Source organism: Budorcas taxicolor, chromosome 1, assembly GCF_023091745.1.
Source record: "Budorcas taxicolor isolate Tak-1 chromosome 1, Takin1.1, whole genome shotgun sequence".
Lineage (NCBI taxonomy): Eukaryota > Metazoa > Chordata > Mammalia > Artiodactyla > Bovidae > Budorcas > Budorcas taxicolor.
This window is the reverse complement of record NC_068910.1, coordinates 55970024-55990014: the sequence shown is the minus strand read 5'-3', so window position 1 is coordinate 55990014 and position 19991 is coordinate 55970024. Positions and strand designations below refer to the sequence as shown.

Sequence of the window (19991 nt, the reverse complement as noted above, 5' to 3'; positions counted from 1 at the left end):
TATTGAAAACTGAGAGGCAGAAAGCACACAGATGAGAAGGAAGACAAATCACTTTAAATTACCTTTTTTAAAATCATGTTGAATGATTACTGCTAACAAGTCCTATGGTTTGGCATAAGTGACCATAGGAAAAGATCACAATACAGGCTGTAAACATTGTTTTTTGAAGGAACATGAAGATCTTTTTCATATTATTTTCCATTATGATTTAGCATGGGATATTGAATATAATCCCCTCTGCTACACAGTAAGACATTTTGTTATCCATCCTATATATACCAGTTTGGACTGAAACATTTGACCTGAGACACCTAGATTGGACAAGAGAAAAAAAGAGGATGATATTTCTTTTCCTTTTTATTCCATTTATGCTAACAAATACATTTTCTTTCTTTTACTTTTACACGTCTGTGATTTCAAATTCAAGGCTCCCTAAGATTCCCAATAGAAAGGATTCAAATGTGCCCCAACACAAGACAAACTGATCAAAGAGAAGCATGTCAGGTCATCAGACCGAGGCCTGAATTATTCAGATAATCGCCCCATTTCAGCTCATCAAAAATGCTGGCTTGACCTCTTTGCATTTTTAAACAGGATGTAATCTAATTATGACACAAAGGCTCATGCCCTGTCACAGGATTGCTTTAAAACAAATAATTGAGAAACAGCATAAAGAAGACCCAAGTGTTTGTAACACTGGCTTATATAATAGCAGTTAATAGAGAGCACTTCTCAAACTTCAGGGGGCATCAGAATCATTTGGAGAGTTTTTTAAAACACTGATTTCAATGCCTGAAGCCTAGAGATTCTAATTTAAATTCTTAATCATACTTGGAGTGGCATTGGCCCAGAATATTGGCAATCACAGGAACATTCATCCACATGATTCTCATTGTAGCCATATCTTGGCCTTTATGTAGGATTTAACCCTACATTATGTGTTCTTGATGGGAAAGAGCCTTGCTGGTATTTTTCCCAATTTGCCAATGATCCCGTACTTCCACTGGAAAATTAAAACATTGTTGAACTCTCCTAGACTGAAAATTTCTTTCAAACATTGGCAGGAGGTTAACACCACAGATGCTTTTCTGGCCTCAGTTCAGCTATGTTTACTCCACATCAATGATCTTTGGAAACTTTATCCAAATTCCTGTTGAAATTATTTATTTCAGAATTAGGGCAACCAGCTCCACCCTACATCTCTTTAGTGTGAGCCGCTCTGTTTTGCAGAGGAGGAGGCTAAAACAGGCCAGACATTTCCGTCAGCTGTCTGGTCTTTGTGCTTTTTAGTGGAATTGCAGCATGTTACAGTATTTTTCTTTGCAGCTTAAACATTGAGCAAACCCAGACATCCAGAGATGCTAAGATGGAAATTATGTTTCTTTTTGCTTTGCATTTCCCAAGCAAACTCATTCAGACAGCATATCCTATACATTTGAATAAACGAAATTAACTTTAATGTGTTTGCAACATCTGTCTATGGCTTAAATGCATCTGATAGGAAGGGATTTGACAGTATATTTAATGAGGCATGATTATAGTTTTGCCTTAACAACCATAGATTTTTCATTTCCTTTTTTGTTATTTTTTCTCCCCCATTCTTTTGTATCTTACATAATACAGAAGAGATTCCATACTTGGACTGTAGTTGATGAACACAGTGGCTGGCAAACCCCACTCTTTGTTATAGATAACCAATACTTCCTACTCCCTAAATTGTCTACCCCCAATAAAGTTACCATCAAGACAATGTGTTTCCCCAAGGAGTTCCTGTCTACTATTTCCAACTTACTCACTGCTTGTAAATATCTTCCAGCCCGCGAGACTCTTAAGAAATGTATGATCTTAATCATTTGTGGGAATCCTGAATTTCTGGAACATTTTTACTAAATCGGAACAAGACTATGAGTCCTAAATACCACACCCCCCTCCAAGAAGCCTTAGTTTTTCGTTCATTTTATTCGCAGTAACTGGCCTGGTTAGGATTGTTTCCCTTACATTGTCTTCCACCGTGTGCCGAGTGCTGTTATTTCCAATTCTAAATGATGACACATCCCTCCCCGGCCTTCCCTTTGATTGTCAGGTTTCTGGTTTATACACAGAAGCAGCACTCTGTGGCATCTGTAACCAAATGAGTCCCCGAACACTCTTCATGAAAAGATTCTCTAAAGAGACCAGACAGTTCTTCCAAAATTAATTCCAAATGCAGGCAGTCAATCCTGCTACACTTATCATGCACAGATTTTGATTTACCTGTCACAGACTCATCCCATTTACATATTGCCACCACCAAAAAGACACAAGACTACCTCTCACGCCACTGGGGAGTGAGGTCACCCCTAGGGCATTGGGAAGAAATTATCCTGGCCAAACATAATTTGGCCCTTATCTCTGACATATGATGAACAATTCTTTGTGACTAAAGCAAGCCGATTAGAATTGTGGGGTTCCCATATTGTCACAGGTCAACTGTATGTCAGAACCTCGAGGGGGAGATATTCTAGAATGACTGCCTAAGTCTCAAGTTCAAGAAGAGTACTGAAGTCTTGCACCTGCTAAGGATTATGATGTTGTGAAAGTGCCACTTTTAGGTTGGAAAAAACATTTTAGGACTTATCTTAACTCTGAAATTATTCTAGAGTTTATCTTTAAGTGATTTAAGAACATCTTAGTTCTTCCTGAAGTATTTACTGATGAAAAGTGAAAGTGAAAGGGTTGCTCACTCAGTCGTGTCCAACTCTTTGCGACCCCATGGACTATAGCCCACCAGGCTCCTCTGCCCACGAGATTCTCCAGGTAAGAATACTGGAGTGGGTTGCCATTCCCTTCTCCAGGGGATCTTCCCAACCCAGGATTGAACCTGGTTCTCCTGCATTGCAGGCTGATTCTTTCTTTACTATCTGAGCCACCAGGGAATGCCAGTTACTGATAGTCTGGTACAATAAATACCTGAAATACAGGCTAGTATGTTATTTATAAGGAAAAAATAAAGATGCTTTTGTTAAATTCAGGCAGCCGGAAGAAAAAGTGATGTGTTTGTGAATTACAATTAAGTAAGAGCTTATCTCTCCTGAGAAGTATGCTGATGAATGACAGTTTCTGGAAGCATCCAGAAATTCCAACAATGCAAGTGCGTCTATTTACAAGCCACAGATTAGAAAATAACATATTTGTTTTGATTGATTCTAGCTCAAAAGTCCAAATGTTTTGGAGAACAAACCTAGCTCTGTGTATCAATCATTTAAAAATATATGGTTTGATTTCTGTTTTCCTTTTCTAGTGAGGAGGAGCAGCCCATAGGAAGGCTGAGTGACAGCCTGATCCTTTACCAGCCACAGTCAGGGAGCTAGATGTGGATAATATTGTGAGAAACTGATTGTTCTGAGCCAAGGCATTTTAGGACATGTTTGCTTGTGGGTAATTACTTTAGGTGCTGAGATCCTGCCATCCATATGAACCTGTCTGTCCTATTTTTATTTCTTCAAAATTTTTACTTATAGGGGAAAAAGTCACATAGTGAGAAAAATCAAGTTTACAGAAAAAGTGACATTCAGATCCATAATCATTTTACTACTCAGTTCAGTTCAGTCCCTCAGCCGTGTCTGACTCACTGGATGTTTAAATGAGCTATTTTAGCATGAGCTTCTGCCTTTATTATCACCTTTAAAATAAAGCACTGGAATTAGATAATCTCAAAAATTCCATGCAACTCCAAGTTTTCAATTTCTTTTTTAAAAGATTGTTCCATTCTCTGTGTGTGTTAGTCGCTCAATCATGTCTGACTCTTTGCAGCCCCATGGACTGTAGCCCACCAGGGTCCTCCATCCATGGGATTCTCCAGGCAAGAATACTACAGTGGGTTGCCATTCCCTTCTCCAGGGAATCTTCCAAACCCAGGGATCAAACCCAGGTCTCCTGCATTGCAGGCAGATTCTTTACTGTCTGAGCCACCAGGGAAGCCTAAGTTAGTCAATTAAGGCAGAATAGAAGGAGAGAGGTAATTAAGAGAAGGCAGTGTGGCCTGGCTCTGCGCTTCACCGGCCATGTGACACTTTATGTATGGACAGAAGCTTTTTAAAACGTCTATTACTTCTCGCATTGCCAACAGTTATGATGAATCAAAAAGCACATTCTAGATGTAGGCCCTTCCTAACACCTGATGAAACACTTGATATTTTTGCATTTAAAAAAACTCTGGCTGTGTTGCATTTGACCAGCACTGAACAGAGTTCTGTGTCTTCCGTCTTGTGTCAAAAGCACAGATAGAGAAACCAAAGTAGGTCAAAAGGTGAGGAAAAGATATGGGAGATGGTAACTTTGCTTTTTATAACATTACATTGATTTTAATATGTCCTTTAAAGATATCTGGGAAGCCCAGGTGGACCCGCATTATTCCCCTGGTGGAAGGTTGTATTGACATGATCAAGAATTATCTATATAAATCATGGGTAAATGATAGAAGCTAAAAGTCTTACTCAGTATCAAGAGAAATATTTATATTCTTTTATATTTAGAGAAACACAGGATGACATGGATGGATGTAAAAATCATATGGGGTTCAATGTAGCCTTTTCAGTAAGAAGCACAAGTGATGTTAATGCAGTTTACTATGTTTATTAAGTTTCCCGCGTTATGAGACACATTTTCAGGTAGACATTGTGTGTGCTTGTAGGGTGCTGTGATTACGCCAGCGATGGATCATCCGATGTCAATGCAGCCAGCAAACATGATGGGCCCTCTGACACAACAGATGAACCACCTTTCGTTGGGCACCACAGGAACGGTGAGTTGCAGAGTTTGTTTCCTTTTGTTTCCTTGGATTTCATCAGTAAGAGGCAACACTTTCTGTTCTTCCCGGCAACGTCAGCAGAATGGATTCTGCATCGTTGAGGAACCCGCCTTTTATGTCCCTGTATGAATAAGCCACACTCTGCCTGCACAGTTCTGGGGCACATGTACTCATATTGACAAGGCTGAAGGGTCTACTTTGCTGCATTTAAATTTGACTTACAGAAGGTTCTAATGATGCCATGCCCCAGGTATGTCTGTTTTAGACCTTGTAACTGAATACACTGGAGCGTAGTTTTCCTTTCTCAGATGTTTATGATTTCAGCTCACAGCAGTCCCAGGTTACTCCCAAGGGGGGAGCCAACATTGATTATAGCTAATACACAGGGCTTTTTATTTGCTTTCAATGTTTTTAGCAACAAAATGTAATTGAGAACCTCACATAATTGATATATTTTAATCTTTCTTTCCAATATGTCTACATAGGTGATGCTGGAAAAAAAAGGAATCTAATGTTCCTGATGTATTTATAGGTCAGGAAGTTTTTGAATAGCCATTATTTTTTCTTAGGAAACAAAGTATATCAAGAAATGTCCATTGCAGCCTTACCTTTGTATCAACAAGGTATTTGAAATCGTTGGCAAAACTTTGTTTTTTAAAAAATCTTTTCAAAGACAGTTCCCCAAGGGGTCAAGAGGGCACAGGTCCAATGCAACATGGAATATTGCAACTTTGTTAATTATAGAAACAAGAAAAACTGTAAAACCAATCTCCCCTGTAACAGTTTTTATTTCTCATAAATGTTAATGCAGATAATTTTGTTATTTTTAAAGAAGAAGAAAAACAAGACATACCTTCTGAGTGAGACAGCTTCAATACTGTGAGACAGTCCCCGGGTCTCATGGTCCCTCTTCATAGAGTTGAAATATTGAGCACAAGGATCTATAAGCTACTTAGCCATAAGCCTCTATGACTTTGTATGTCTCATAGTCACCACTCCTGTGATTCCCCTCAATTACACTGACATCATATCCAAACACCCATGTACACTAGGTACATTCACTCTATCTTGGAGATTTTACCTTAAAGCAATGGCTTGCTTACTACATAGAGATATTGACTCACAGGCTTTTGAGGATATAAGAAGCTTCTGACATGTCCACTGAGGCCTCAATAGTTTGTTCTAAGTAGGAGGAATGTCAATCTACCTAACAGAAAGCATCCCATAGTTTCAATAAAGAAATTTAGTTGTTTGACATAAAGCACCCACCTGGAAGGCCTCCGTTGCTGAACTTATAAAAAGCAGTCACTGATACCTCATGTGTCTGAAGGCTTAGACTCAACCAGATGATTCTTTAGGTTTCTGAACCAGACTTTTAAAAGTCATGTCTATGACCACGTTTCATTCTGCAGCATGGTTCAGCTAATTTTCATTAGGGATGAAGAATTTAAAGATGCTATTTCTGTAGCTTTTAGCAATGTGTGATTTTTTTTTTTTTAGTCACTTTGCTCATTAACAAAGCAGATCCCAGGACAGTATTAGAAGGCTGAAGTTTCTCATGCCCTACTATTGATTTCCATTTCCCCTCCTAAATGTCCACAAATTATGAATAAATGAGCTAGTAGACTTTTACTGTGATCTAATGACAAATCTGATAAGCGGGGAGGATTATAATGCAAAGCATAAAAAGAAAACCCTTTTAAAATTCTACTCATTGGAATCAGAAGCAAAGCCTGCTGACTTCCTGAAATGCAAATTTGGAAACTAGAAAAAAAAATGTTAATTGAGAACATGACTGAATCCTTTGAGCAACTGAAAAATAAGCTCAATTATAGAGAATGAATTCACAATTACAATAGTTATTGATTCTATACTGTATATTATGACTAGTATTTGAGCATTTTCAACAAGAACACAATTTTGCCCAGCTGGTAATAGCCAACTTATTCAATAATGATATATACGCCTTCCTTTCTTAGAAAGCAAACGTTTAAGCATGTGGCTTATATTTAACATCAAATTTCTTCTAGCTTTTTAAAAAAAATTTTTTCTCTTCCACATTTGTACTAATGCTTAAATACATAATAAGCTTTGTATAAATTGTTGTTTTAGTGTAAAGTTTCATAAGATTCAGAAAAGGCAGAGTACAAACAGTATTAATTTGTGTATTTATTCCACAAAATACCACTGACAATGCTGAGTATCCAGCATGAAGTTATACTTGTTTCTTAAGCTGTCACTCTTTATTTTGATATCATAGATTCATTTTATCTAAATTTTTGATGGGCATTTGAAGTAGGTCTTATGCAATTAAGGTTGATTCTCTTTAATCAAGTTTCACCACCTTATTATGTATTTTCAATACACTTAATCCATTGCTGGGAAGGTGCCCCGATGTCATGGAAAGAATAGTTGGTATTGAAATTAAAGTTAAGTTTAAAACCTACCTCTGCCCCTTACTAGCTGTGCATGTTCAGGCAGATTACCTAACCTCTCTGAACTTTTACTTTCTCTTTTGCAAAGTGGAAGAATAACACTTATATCCCAGAGGTGTTGTGAGTATCAATGGGCTGAGATATGTAAACATACGCAATACAGCGTGTTGCCACCCAGCAGGTGCTTCTCAAAGGAGCCGTACCCCCACCCCTCTCCCTCCAGTGGCTTCTAACTTGTGGGAACTGAGTCCAGGTCACCAGAAGGATGTCGGACACTGTCGAGTCCACAGTTCAACTCACTGGCTTCTCTGTTTCATTTGATGTAACTTACTTTTTTCCAGTTTCCACTTCCATAGCTTCTAACATACTCTTTCAGGCTGTAAACCCAAAAGGTACAGAGACCAGCCAAGTCACATTAATGGATAAAGCTGATTAAGTCCAAGCCCCAAATCCTGGCAATATATCATCAAATTGGTCTATATTTACCTATGTCACAAATAGCTGTGTAATATAAATACACACAATACTGGAAATCATATTTTAAATTAGAGATATTTTTGAGTGCAGTCATCATAACAGCTCTGCCTGCATGTTGGATGAGTAGCTAGCAAGACGCTGCCTCTGGCAGCCAGGAACACAGTTCCTCTTCCAAAGAGGACAGCCAGACCCAATCCAGATGCTGTGACCACATGGGCATGCAGACCCCAGATGGCTCACCTGCTAATTCTTGGAACTAGGTGAGCTACCTCTCTGGATTTTAATGGGAAATCTCCCTGTATTTGAATCCTGGACCCAGCTGGTCCTCAGAGCTCTCAGTTGGTGACCCCTGCCCAAGGGTTTCTTGGTTCTCCTCTCACCTCTCCGGCCACTGCTTCCTCTCTTATTTCTTAGGCTGATGGGTAGGTTTTTAAACTAGCTCCTCATTCACATGTGGTTTCCTTAAGCAAATTCTTCCACCTCGATGGCTTTGAACTCTGCCTTCTATGCCAAAGACTCTGCTATCTGAGTCCCCAGGGCCAACCTCATCTCAGAATTGTAGCCTCATTTTTACAGCACTTGCTAAATATTTCCATGTGACCCTCCCCTCCAACATCTCGAAGTCAGCACAACCCAAAGGAACCTCCTGAGCTTCCCCACTGACCCTTCCTCATATAGGGTCCCACTCCTATTCCCCCTCAAGCTGATCCTGTGGCCACTCACCCCAGAAGTCCAGCATTATACCCAGGACCCAGCATAGACCCTTTTCTTCTAATCCCCACCACAGACAGTTACTTTTCAAGTCCTGCAGACATTTGTCAGTTGCATCCCCACCTCCACATCCTAGAGTCTCCACCCTGGGCCTCAATTAAGTGTAATAGTCCCCTAACTCTTTTTCCTGTTTCACATCTCAACTTACTCCATTCCCTGCATATTGCCACAGCCAGGCAACCTGAAAGTCTTCCACTGTGTCTCTCTCCTACTGTTATTTTCCAGAGGCTTTCAGACATCTGAGCTCACTGAAATTCTGCAAAACAAGATGTGAACAGGGATATGCCAAGATTAAGGCAGGAACCTCGACTGCAGACATAGTTTCCAAGGGCAGAGCAGAGAGGTCCAGGGAGTAACCCAAGCAGGCAGAGTTCACTGCTGATAAGACCTGGAGCTATAGGAGAACTCCCCATTTTCAGAAGGGGAGCCTGACGCTCGGTCCCACTTTCTTTCCTAAGATTCCTGGGTAACAGAAGGATACTGAGTCAAAAACCTTTTCATTTTCATAAAATTAAATATATTTGGTCCCCCAGAACTCCACATGGTGAAATGGATGCCATGTAGTTTAATTAACCATTCTCCTACCATTTGCCACTTCAAATGTTTATCATTCAATTCCCTTCCTCTTTTCTAAGCTGGACAGAATCTGCAGGCCTTAAAAGAAAACTGATTTTATGCAAGCAGTGTAACTGTTTTATTCCAGGGGCTCTGCTGACCTTGAAGAATTTTCTAGCTTTTTCCGCTTTTGTTTATTTTTTGTCACAGGATTCCCTCAAGAACCAAAGCCCTGTTATCCATAATTTCTTATCAGTCTATTGTAAGCTTTAGCAGAAACCACTGGGGGTTTTACTGTTATGAGAACCTCCAGATTGCATGACAATCTTGTTTTACAAGTTTCTTATCTCCTTTTCATTTGTTCAGTTGGTGGTCACCAATGGCTTCCAATGTCACCAGAATCTGTTAAAAGAAATAAAAAGGTTTTGTTCTGCAGGCTCCTTATCTGCAGTTCTGTTTGTGTCTGCAAACCACTGGTGACTTGTGACATCACTGGATTCCGGTGGTGTGACCCTAGCTGCACACAGAGATAATCTTGTAATTGTTCTGGACTTGTTCAGCACAGCTCTCTCACAGTTTTCAGTGGCATCACCCTTCCCATAACACTTTAAATCCTTTCAGTTATTATTCAGGAATATACGCATTGAGGCAGAGTGGTAAAAACCAATACATGATGTTAAATGGACTCACGATTAGGAAACAGTATCATAAATTTGTAAGTGGTCATGAGTACATCTCTTGAGATGATTTTTCAGGAAAAGTAGCAATCAGTTAAAAATGGTTATACAAGAAAGTATGGAGGAAAGGGAATAGCTTTTAAAAATTTGTTTAGTCTTATTGTAAGACAAGTGAGGTTTTGAAGCTAGTCTTACAATGTAAACAATAAACAAGTAGGCGTTATAGTAAGGCAGGCTTCACTGTTTAAAAAAATGGATTCTGAATTCCAATAAATTAGCAAAAAATACAAAATTCCCAGTATATAAAATGCCAAAGAATGTGATCAGATAGTTGATAGAGGAGGAAATAGAAAACAAAAAAAAATATGAAAAATAATTAACTGAACAGTAAATTTATCCAATACACACAGACACACACACACGACACTCATTAAATAAAGTTATTAAAATAATGCACATCGCTGACAAAGGTGTCAGGAGGTACATAGTCTCAGTCATGGTACTCTGATGCTAGGAATCCAAATTTACAAATGTGCAAGCTGGAGAGCAGGGTGGGCCCGCAAGACCCATCATAAACACTCTCTTCCCCAACCCAGTGGTTATAGTTTGGAGCACCTATTCTGTGGAAATATTCTAGTAGAACAGAAACTATATCTTAAAAATATTCAGCCCATTGTTCATTGTAATATTTAGTAAGGAAAGATGATTAAATAAATCATAGCCCATCCATAAACCAGAATGCAATGCAGCATGAAATTATAAGCATATAAAATAATTAGGAGAAGGATTATTTCTCATGTTCAATCAAAAGAGCAGGATGTAAATCTGCACGTGTGGAGTATAGTATCAACAATGAAAAAAAATACTTGTGAAATAAGGCTGTAACAAATACAAACAAGTGGGATGGTTTCTGAGTGGTGGGATTAGTTAGGGAGAGTTTCTATTTTAATCATAATACTTTTCTACACTCTCCAAGTATTCAACAATGAGCATGACTTTTTTTATCCATTTTGAAATGTTATAGATATGTTCTTGGAAAATGATTAGTGTCACAGTCTTGTTTGTAGACATAATATGCAGTTAGTTTTTTTTTAAAGATACTTAGAATCTTACTACCACTATTAATAAAATATTTGGAGACCCTTTGAAAATGATGTTTATAGATTCCAGATTTACGGATTGTAATCAAGTCACTAGGTTAACATAAGTGTTGTGAGAAACGGAATAACTTGTGCTGAAGTTTTACTTGCATTTGAATCTTTGATCAATGCTTGCTTGGCTGGCCTCGCATTGTTCAACTTCTGTTTTCTCACACACCATTCACTCATGAGAGAGTGATCAACATTGTCACTTTGTGTCAGGGAGATGAAATGGAGAAACTTGTGATGGTCCAAATTAAGTGACATATAGGCAGAAGAATAAAGTTCGAATGTTTGGTTTTTTAAATGGAATAATGATCATATGAATGGAACAGTAGTCACACAAGCACATCTATTTAATCTTGTTTGGGCAGTATATTTTGCAATACCTGGTCCCTTTTACACAGCTTACCCCTCCAAAGTGAGCTGGAACTAAATGAGAACTGTCCATTTTTAGACGTGGAGGCCTTGAGCCATAAAGCCATGTCCCACTTTCCTATTTGAGGTCTCTGGCTAAAAAAATGGTATTAAGGCAAAGCCTCTTTTTTATCATGTTATATTTGGTCCTGCATCACCTCAAGTTTGGAAATGGATGTCTAGTTGTTTAATTAACCCTGATCTACTATTGGCACCTCTAATGTTATGACACTTTGGAAAAAGACAGCGGCCATTTGTTGAACAGATTCATTTCTGTTATCTCTGTCTTGATGATTCTAGCACATGAGGCTCCTTGGTCTCGACTGACCACCCCTGGGAACAGAGCCAGAGATAAATGGTCAATAACAAAATTTTAGCTTCAAAATATGTCAGCCTCCAGATATTTGGGGAATGTGCAAATTTTTCACTTATTTCTTTTAAAATTATAGTTATTTATTTTGTTCTCCATGACTGGGTTTCATATTGTGTTCTCGGCCCCTTCCTGATGGCCCCTTCCTGTGGAACTTTGGTGTCAGCCAGAGAGGGTACCAATCTCACGTTGATGACCCAAGGGAGGGACCAAAATTGCGAAAGAGCAAGATGACAATATTCTGGGTCAGACAATGCTGTCCTTGCAGGTCACACGGGGCCTAATGACATGTCCAGAGTGGTGGTTGTGGGGGACCGCTGTGTCAGCTATCAATGAGGGGGTCATAGTGCCTTAGGGCTTAAAGGCAGGCGCCTTAGGTACCATGTGACATACACCGAGCACTTCCAAGTTGTAGAGCTAAGATTCTATTTTATTTTCTTTTGGACTTCATTGCATTCTTTCTCATGCTCTTTTCATTCAAAGATTCAGTCCCAAGACAGGATTATGATACTCCACCAGCTGTTGTGTCAGGTAGGAAAATTCTAATTCCTTTAAGACTTGATTGGATGGGAGAGAGGGAGCTTGCCTGGTTTTCTCCAAGACTCTTTAAAGCAGTGATTCTCAAACACGGATGCTGTGTAGGCACTTGAATTTCAGTTCTGGGATGGGGGATTCGCATATGCGGTTCAAAAAAGAATATTTAATATTCCAATCCAGTTTGTGTATGGAAAATAAATATGTTGCTTTTGAAACAAAAAGTAAAGGCTCAAAGACTTTTGGTCTTGGAGTCTCTGTATCAGTGATTCTTGGTGTTGGGATATTCATTAGACTTTCTGGGAAGCAGGAGAAGGATATTTAAGTTAATCAAAAGAGGGCTCAGGTGAATAAAAATAATTTGAGAAGCACTGCTTTAGAGACCGGAATTCTTCTGAAATCAGAAAATCATCCCATTTTGCTTGTTCTGCACCCAGCATAGTATCTGACACATAGTAGGTGCTCAATATAATTGTTGAATGAATCAAAACTTCAAATTTGTTTCAAAAATGGTATTTGGGATATTGAAAGAAAAGCTGCCAATGTTCCATGTTACTCCAAAGTGGCCGAGGTTGATCTGAGAATACATTAGCAGTGTCTTGAGCATTTTAATCAATGATATTAAAGTTGCTCCATAAAATCCAGTCGTGCAGTTCATAATAGAGTATATAGATGTGAAGACATGGGTTTGAATTTTGAACTGCATGGATTTTCTTATGCTTTCATCTTAATTTTGAAGTTTGGTTTCTTGCAGAGAGGAAAATGGGCACAATTTTTCATTTTTGTTGATTTTAACTAAATAAAATACTGGCAGCAAAAAGGGCTTTGAATTCTCTAATCCTTTGATGTGTCAGATGATGAGGACATAAAATCTAAACCAAGAAAGGGCAGTGGAGAGACAGCACAAGAGATGAAGGCCAGAAATAGAATGGGGGACCCCAGGGGGCAACAGAGTCTGGCAACTGAGTGATGGTTTTCAAGCAGAGAACATCGTGTTCTTGGCCACCTGGTTTGCTGGACCTGGTGTCTGCAGGATAATCCTTTTCTCATATCTTGTGGACTTGTTTGATTATGCTTATAGCTGAATACTCCTCTTAGAAGTTCAGTGGAGAAGCAATGACTTAGCTTTCAGCTGTGAAGTTCCTTTGGTCCTCCTGGAAACCCCTGTAAGTTGTCGTTAATGAAAATATTCCGTTACATCTTCACACACCTGTTTTATTTAGGATAGGGGACCCCTGAGAAGTCACTTTCTCTAATGTGTTCAGCCTTTACTGTGCTTAACACGTGATGTCTTTGTTTAACAAGAGGCATCTGCTCTCAGTAATTCACCAGTAATAATGAAAGACACAAAATGGAACTTTCCTTCAACTAGAGTTTCCGATTTCCCTTTCAAGAACACAATGGCAAAGCAGTGAAAACATCAGAAAGCACTTACCAGAGATGGGCCACGGGTCAGGCTCTACACAAATCAATTATGGCGAGACATCAGGCGGCAGCTCTAGCTCAGAGTTCCCAGTTGGTTCACAGTCAGGCACCACCAAGAGCCCGTGACTAGAGAAGCGACTTCATCAGAGCAGTGCTCTGAGCAAGTCCATCTGGCGGTTTGGTGTGTGCTTGAGGAATAAGACACACATTACGTAGAACAGTCAGAAAGCTCAAAGATGATATCACTAGACTAAGACAAGTGCTAAGATCTCGGTGGAATACAACGGGACTAAAGTAGAAGTGACAGGAAAAAGAACATTTGGGGAGATTTTACAGTTGTTTTCTCCTGAGGAGATTGAGTTGGTGGTTTGACTTCTTGTAAATTTACACAGACTTCTTTGGCCTCCTTAGTCGGTCTCTAAATGAAAATAGACTTGCCTTCCTAAAATGTTTGTGACTTGTCTGGTGGGCACCACTCGAGTGACGTTTGGAAAATGACACATCCTTTGCCAAACCCTTCACTGTATCAGGAAAGTGAAACAGGCAAAAGGTGCAGTGACATCCTCTTCGAATGAATCCAGTATGCTCGTATTGGCCAACTTGAATCGTGATTGATTGATTCTTGGCCATTGTAAGAGTCAGCTAAATTACCATGAAGCATTGGAGCTTGAGATATCTCTCTGGCAACCTACAGAAACAAAGCCCAACTTAATTGTGTTCATTCAATGTATCTAACATTTTTTCACCACGCTCTGAGTGCTAAAATGAAGATTGGAAACTCTCAGGAATAAAGTGAATTCTGAGCTTGATTTGGAAGGATGAATATGAGTTTACCGTTGAACAAGAGTGGGAAACATACATGAAACGTACAAGGCATGAAACTGTATGGGGGTAATTAGATGACTGTAAGTCATTTGGTATTTTGGAGGGAAAAATGTTATGATGGCAGACGCTGAAGGGTGATCTCAGGGTAATCAGAGTAAACCTGATTTTGAGCAAGGACTCTTTCCTCTTTGAACCACATGCCACCTTGTTCTTGTATTTATTGAAAAAGTATGTATTGGAAGCGCACCGTATGATAGTCTATGTGTCGGGTGCTAGGACTACAACTTCCTTCTAAAAGTCTAAGGACCAATTAGGAAGTTAGGTACAACAGTGTCATAAGTATTTCCACAGGGACAAATATATGATGTTTAAGTTTGTAAAATCTTCAATAAGATAACCTGGGCTCAGAATCAACTTGGGTCGCTCACTAGTCATGGAAACTTGGGAAAATTATTTAAGTTCTCTGTGGCTTGGATTACTTATCTAAGGGAGTAATTGATACCTCCTAAGGCTCCTAAGGCTCCAATTGATACCTCCAATTACCTCCTAAGGCTGTTGTAAACATTAGATAAGGTAAAATGTGTAGTTGATTTAGCAGGGATTCTGGCATTAAATAAAAGTGGGCTTCCCTGGTGGCTCAGATGGTAAAGAATCTGCCTGCAATGCAGGAGATCTGGGTTCTATCCCTGGATCAGGATGATGCCCTGGAGAAGGGAATGGCTACCCACTCCAGTATTCTTGCCTGGAGAAATCCATGGACAGAGGAGCCTGGCAGGCTGCAGTCCATGAGGTCGCAAAGAGTCAAACATGACTGAGCGACTAACATAAGTATTATTAGCAACAACTATGCTAATCATTCTTGTTACAAGATGCTATGTAGATACAAAGAGAAAACTGACCCACAGTTGATATCATAAATAGTGAAAGGAACCTCTGAATGGAGACATAGGACAAATGGGAATTAGTCAAATGAAAAATAGTGGAGTGGGAAGGAGTTTCAGATCAACAGGGTGGAGTATACAAAGCTGATGGGTAGCAGGATATGGCAAATTCAGCAAACTTCAGATGCCTCAATAGGACAAGGATGCATGAAGAGAAACTGAAGTAGAGAAAATGTTTCCTGAGAAATAAGCTGGAGCAGTGTCACTAGCTACAGTAGCTCGGCTCCATCCTGGTGGCAATATGAAGAGTGTGCTAGAGAGAGACAGACCTGGAAAATGGGACCATAGCTCAAGGATCCAAGCACAAAATCCAGTTGATTCATGCTCAAGGTGTGGGAATAAGGCTGGAGGGTTGACACGTTGGACAAATTGGACAGAGGTAGAATACACAGGATTTGATAACTGATTGGATGTCAGAGTAGAAGGAGAAGAAGGAATTAAATGAGGCTCTTAAGTTCCCAGCAGCTCAGTGGCTTAAAGTTCACTTTCTGGGCTCTGAATCAGAGGGAAGAGAATCAAGTTTGGCAGGGAACAGGCTGAGTTCAGCATCATTGAGTTTGAGATGTCAGTGAGGCACCTAAATGAAGATCATCAATAACTATTTGGATGTCGGTATCTGGAGCTCTTAGGTAGAAATGGGTTTTGGAGTAATCATCATGGAAGTAAGCCATGACACCCAGAGAATGTGCTTAGAGTGGAGAGAAGTATGCAGACTGTTGAAAATAAGGAGTGGGCAGAAAAGAGAACCTAAAGTAAAAATTGGAAAAGACAACCATAAACATAAGGAAAACCAAGAAGATGAGTTTTCTGAAAAAGCCAAAGCAAGACAGGATTTCAAGAGAAGCCTGTCAAGGAAGGCTAGAAGGCTGTCTAGGAAGCCTTCTTAGAAAAGAAACCACTGGGTTTTGTGACACCAAGGTCACTAGCCAATCTGATAGGGCAGTTTGAAGGGGAAATGCAGAGACAGTGAATGTCCTGTAAGGAAGTGGATGTGACAACTGCCAGACTCTTCTCTGTCTGACTCACTTCTCTATGCTTCCGTTTGCTTTTTGTGAAGTTTTGAGGGACACCTTCTGAGCGCTGAGTGGGAAATAGCATGGTAAGGAACTCAAGGATGACAGAGATTTGGAAAACTGTAGAGAAAGAAAGGCCAAAGGCCAGCTAGCAATACAAGGAAAGCTTGAGGATCCAGAAGTGGGGCTCCATTGGAAGTGATAGCCTACAGATTTTTGTAATAGCTGCCTGAGATGGTGTTTGATTCTCCGCTGCAGAGCTCAGTTGCCAGGAAGATAGACAGGTGGATTAATCCAGGGCTAAGGTTTGACCAAATGAAGGGGAAAAAAAGGGCAGCGTGTGCTGACATTACTGGCGAGAGAGCGACAGAGTGATAAACTAGTTTCTAGGTTGAATAGAGACAGCAAAGAAGGCAGAAAGGGGTGGTAGAGGAGATTGCAAGGCAGATAGAGACTAGCGGTCCCAACAAGGCATACAGAGTGATCAGAAGTACAATACCTGGGCTTAAGACTTTGGCTAATGAACTATTCTCAGCAAAGTCCAGGTCATGGGAGTAGATGGTCAAAGTGGACTTAAGGTGAAGCTGGTTGGAAGTTAAGAAAATCAATAAACATGAGCATAAGAAGCTGGCATTTAAGTGGAGTATTTTTGTATGTCTAGATTTTGTTTTGTTTTGCTTTTTGACACTAATAAGATGAAGGCTAGTCACTGAAGACTTGACCTCACAGAATTTTTAAGAATCAAGTGTGTTTCTTTTGGCGGGAGGAAGGCGGGGTAAGCATTTGGAGTATATGTCTAATTAAAGGCAGGAAAGTATACCGGATTAGTATTTTTCAGAGTGTGCTTTGTGTATCATCGTGATACTTGAACTGATTTTAGGAGGATATGGATCAAAACTTCTTTATTTTTATTTCAGCAACTGTAAAGTTACTTTAATGTAGATTTGAATAAGTTAATCAAACACATGGTTGAAGATCTCTTTGTTTAGGAAGAGTCTAAGGTGAATAGTTAAACAGTTATTACATTAAAAAAAAAAAAAACTAACAATAATTGAGGAAGAATAGAGGCAAAGCCAGGGTGGTGATGTTCAGAGAACATGGTTGATGTCTAGGAGATGGGAATCTCTGATTTCTTTGCTTTCTCCTTGCCCAAGCCTCTGCTACACTTTATCCTGCTTATTTCAAGGACAAAGAACAAGAAGGCTGGACAGACATTTTCATGCAAACTCATGAGTCTATTCTGTTTTCAATGTTTCTTTTCCATACAATTATAACTCTCTAAAAGGTCCTCCTATTTTAAAATGAAGAGTAAAGCATCATTTTTTTTGTCCATGGTTGGATTTTATGACAAACCTATGAGAACTACAGATAATTTGTTGTCAAATGTTTATCTCAGTTGCTTTGAACTTAATTCCTAGAAAGGCATCATAATGTAATCAAACAAAAGACTACTAGGAACAGTGAAAAGCTCCATCATGTCCCAACTCTTTGTGATCCCATGGACTGTAGCTTTCCAGGCTCCTCTGTCCATGGAATTCTCCAGGCAAGAATACTGGAGTGAGTAGCCATTTCCTTCTCCAGGGGATCTTCCTGACCCAGGGACTGGACCAGCATCTCCTGCATTGCAGGCAGATTCTTTACCATCTGACCCACCAGGGAAGCCCAGACTATGAACAGAGAATGAACCAAAGTAGAAGCCAAATTAATTCTCCTTTTCTGAAAACCTTAGAATTGAGAATTGGAGTTTGTGTTTGGAAAAAAATGAAAAAGGACCAAATAAGGCAGTGACAGCAACCTATAGACTTCTGAACACTGATTCTCTGCCATGTGCTTTCACACACTGGCTAAAACCAGTTGGAAAGAGTCAATGTTTTCATCGGTCCAACTTCAGGATAAGAGTGAAGTCTTCACCATGGTACTTGCTCAGATTCAGACAAAATTCCCTATCAATATATTATGCAGTTTTCCCTACATTGTCCTGCTAGTCAGTAACACCTGTTTGCTTTGGAAAGCCTTCCTAATTTGGAATCAGTGATGCCCTACCAGCCCACCTTTGCACTGTTTCTTGAGTGGGAATTATTTCATAAAACTCTTCCATAACTTGGCAGGGGTGGGGGATCGTTTAAGCTAATTCAAAGAACAAAGCCATTTCTTCAAATAGGAGATGTTTAAACTACTTCAAACCATTTTTTCAAACTCTAAACATGTGTTTTCATGGATACCATGAGCTAATTACAAATGATTCCCATCTCTTAATTAAAAATTAGGTCCATTAGTACCTCCCATTAGCAACAATTAGCCATTAAATTGTATTTACTGTAAAGGACCTGACACAGTTCTAAGAGCTCCCACAAGCCATGCATGAAAATCAGTTTCATTTCTTTGCTCAGATTCTGCTCTACTCTGATTACCAAACCACATTTGTTTAAGTGTGCCGATTGATTTCTTTTCAATAAGTTCAATAAGGACTCTTTGTCCTACTGATTTACTCATTCACTCAACTAATGTTTACTGGACTCCCACAGAGCTGCAAGGAACCAAAGCTAGACAGCATAAGATAGAGATACATCCCTTCAAAGAACAGGGGTTCTAACCCCTGTTAGAACAAAGGACAGAGTTACAAAGAACTGTCACCAAACACAGCGTGCCACAGATGCCCTAAGAGCTGTCCATGAGTGGGACTTTGTAGCGGCGTTGGTACAAGACTGTGACACACAGGCCGGTGCATGTTGTCCCTGTGATCCTGCTGGTGCATTTACATTGTTCCCTACCCCACAAAAAATGAATTGTAAAAGACTTTTCCTGGGGCAGCACAGTTTTTAGTGCTCTATTCAAGAAACCGCTAACTAAGAGAAGCTTGTGCACATAGTCCTTTCTGATACATAAATATCACTGCTGTTTGGTTCCGTTTCTTTTGGGGGAGTGGCAGGGGGCATGGGAGAGGAGGACATGAAATCCTATGCCTGACCTAGTCTTTGAAAATGCCTTTCTGTACCATTTTATTCCTTGATAAATGCGGTAGTGGATGTGTGTGTGTGTGTTTATAATCTGATTTACGCACTTGTGGCTGTGCTGGGTCTTCGTTGCCAAACGGGCTTTTTCCTAGTTAACAGCGATCGGGGCTACTCTTCTTCGCTGTGATGTATGAGCCTCTCCTTGCAGTGGCTTCTCTTGCTGCAGAGCACAGGCTCTAGGGGCGCGAGGGCTTCCCTAATCGCGGTTACCAGGCTCTAGAGCTCAGCAGTTGTGGCGCGAGGGCTTAGCTGCTCTGCAGCGTGTGGGATCGTCTCAACTCAGGGATGGAACCGTGTCTCCTGCACTGGCCGGTGGAGTCTTTACTACTGAGCTACCAAGGAGGCCCTGTGTCCTATCTTCTAATCCAGCAAGTTTTGTTTGTTTGTCTGGTTTTGTTTTTCCGTAACAGTCCAGAAGTAAATATTTTAGGCTTTGCCAGGCATAGGCTGTGTGTCACAGTCACTCTCGCGGGCAGGATGGAAGCAGCCACAGGCCATGTATAAACATATAAGCATGGCTGCATCCCAATAAAACCTTATTTATGGGCAGCACTGGATATGAAGACATAGAGAACAGACTTAGGGCAAGAGTGGGAGAAAGGAAGGAGA

General features: G+C 40.0%; 1 protein-coding gene across 1 annotated transcript in view; it reads left to right on the top strand.

The window, feature by feature from the left end:
- The window catches only part of RBMS3 (RNA binding motif single stranded interacting protein 3), a 620879-nt gene that overhangs the window by 570886 nt on the left and 30002 nt on the right, over positions 1 to 19991 (top strand). Inside the window, exons 11-12 of the mRNA XM_052644461.1 lie at positions 4673 to 4783; positions 12114 to 12161. Of these exons, the coding sequence (XP_052500421.1) occupies positions 4673 to 4783; positions 12114 to 12161 (159 nt within the window). The remainder of the gene's footprint in view (positions 1 to 4672; positions 4784 to 12113; positions 12162 to 19991) is intronic.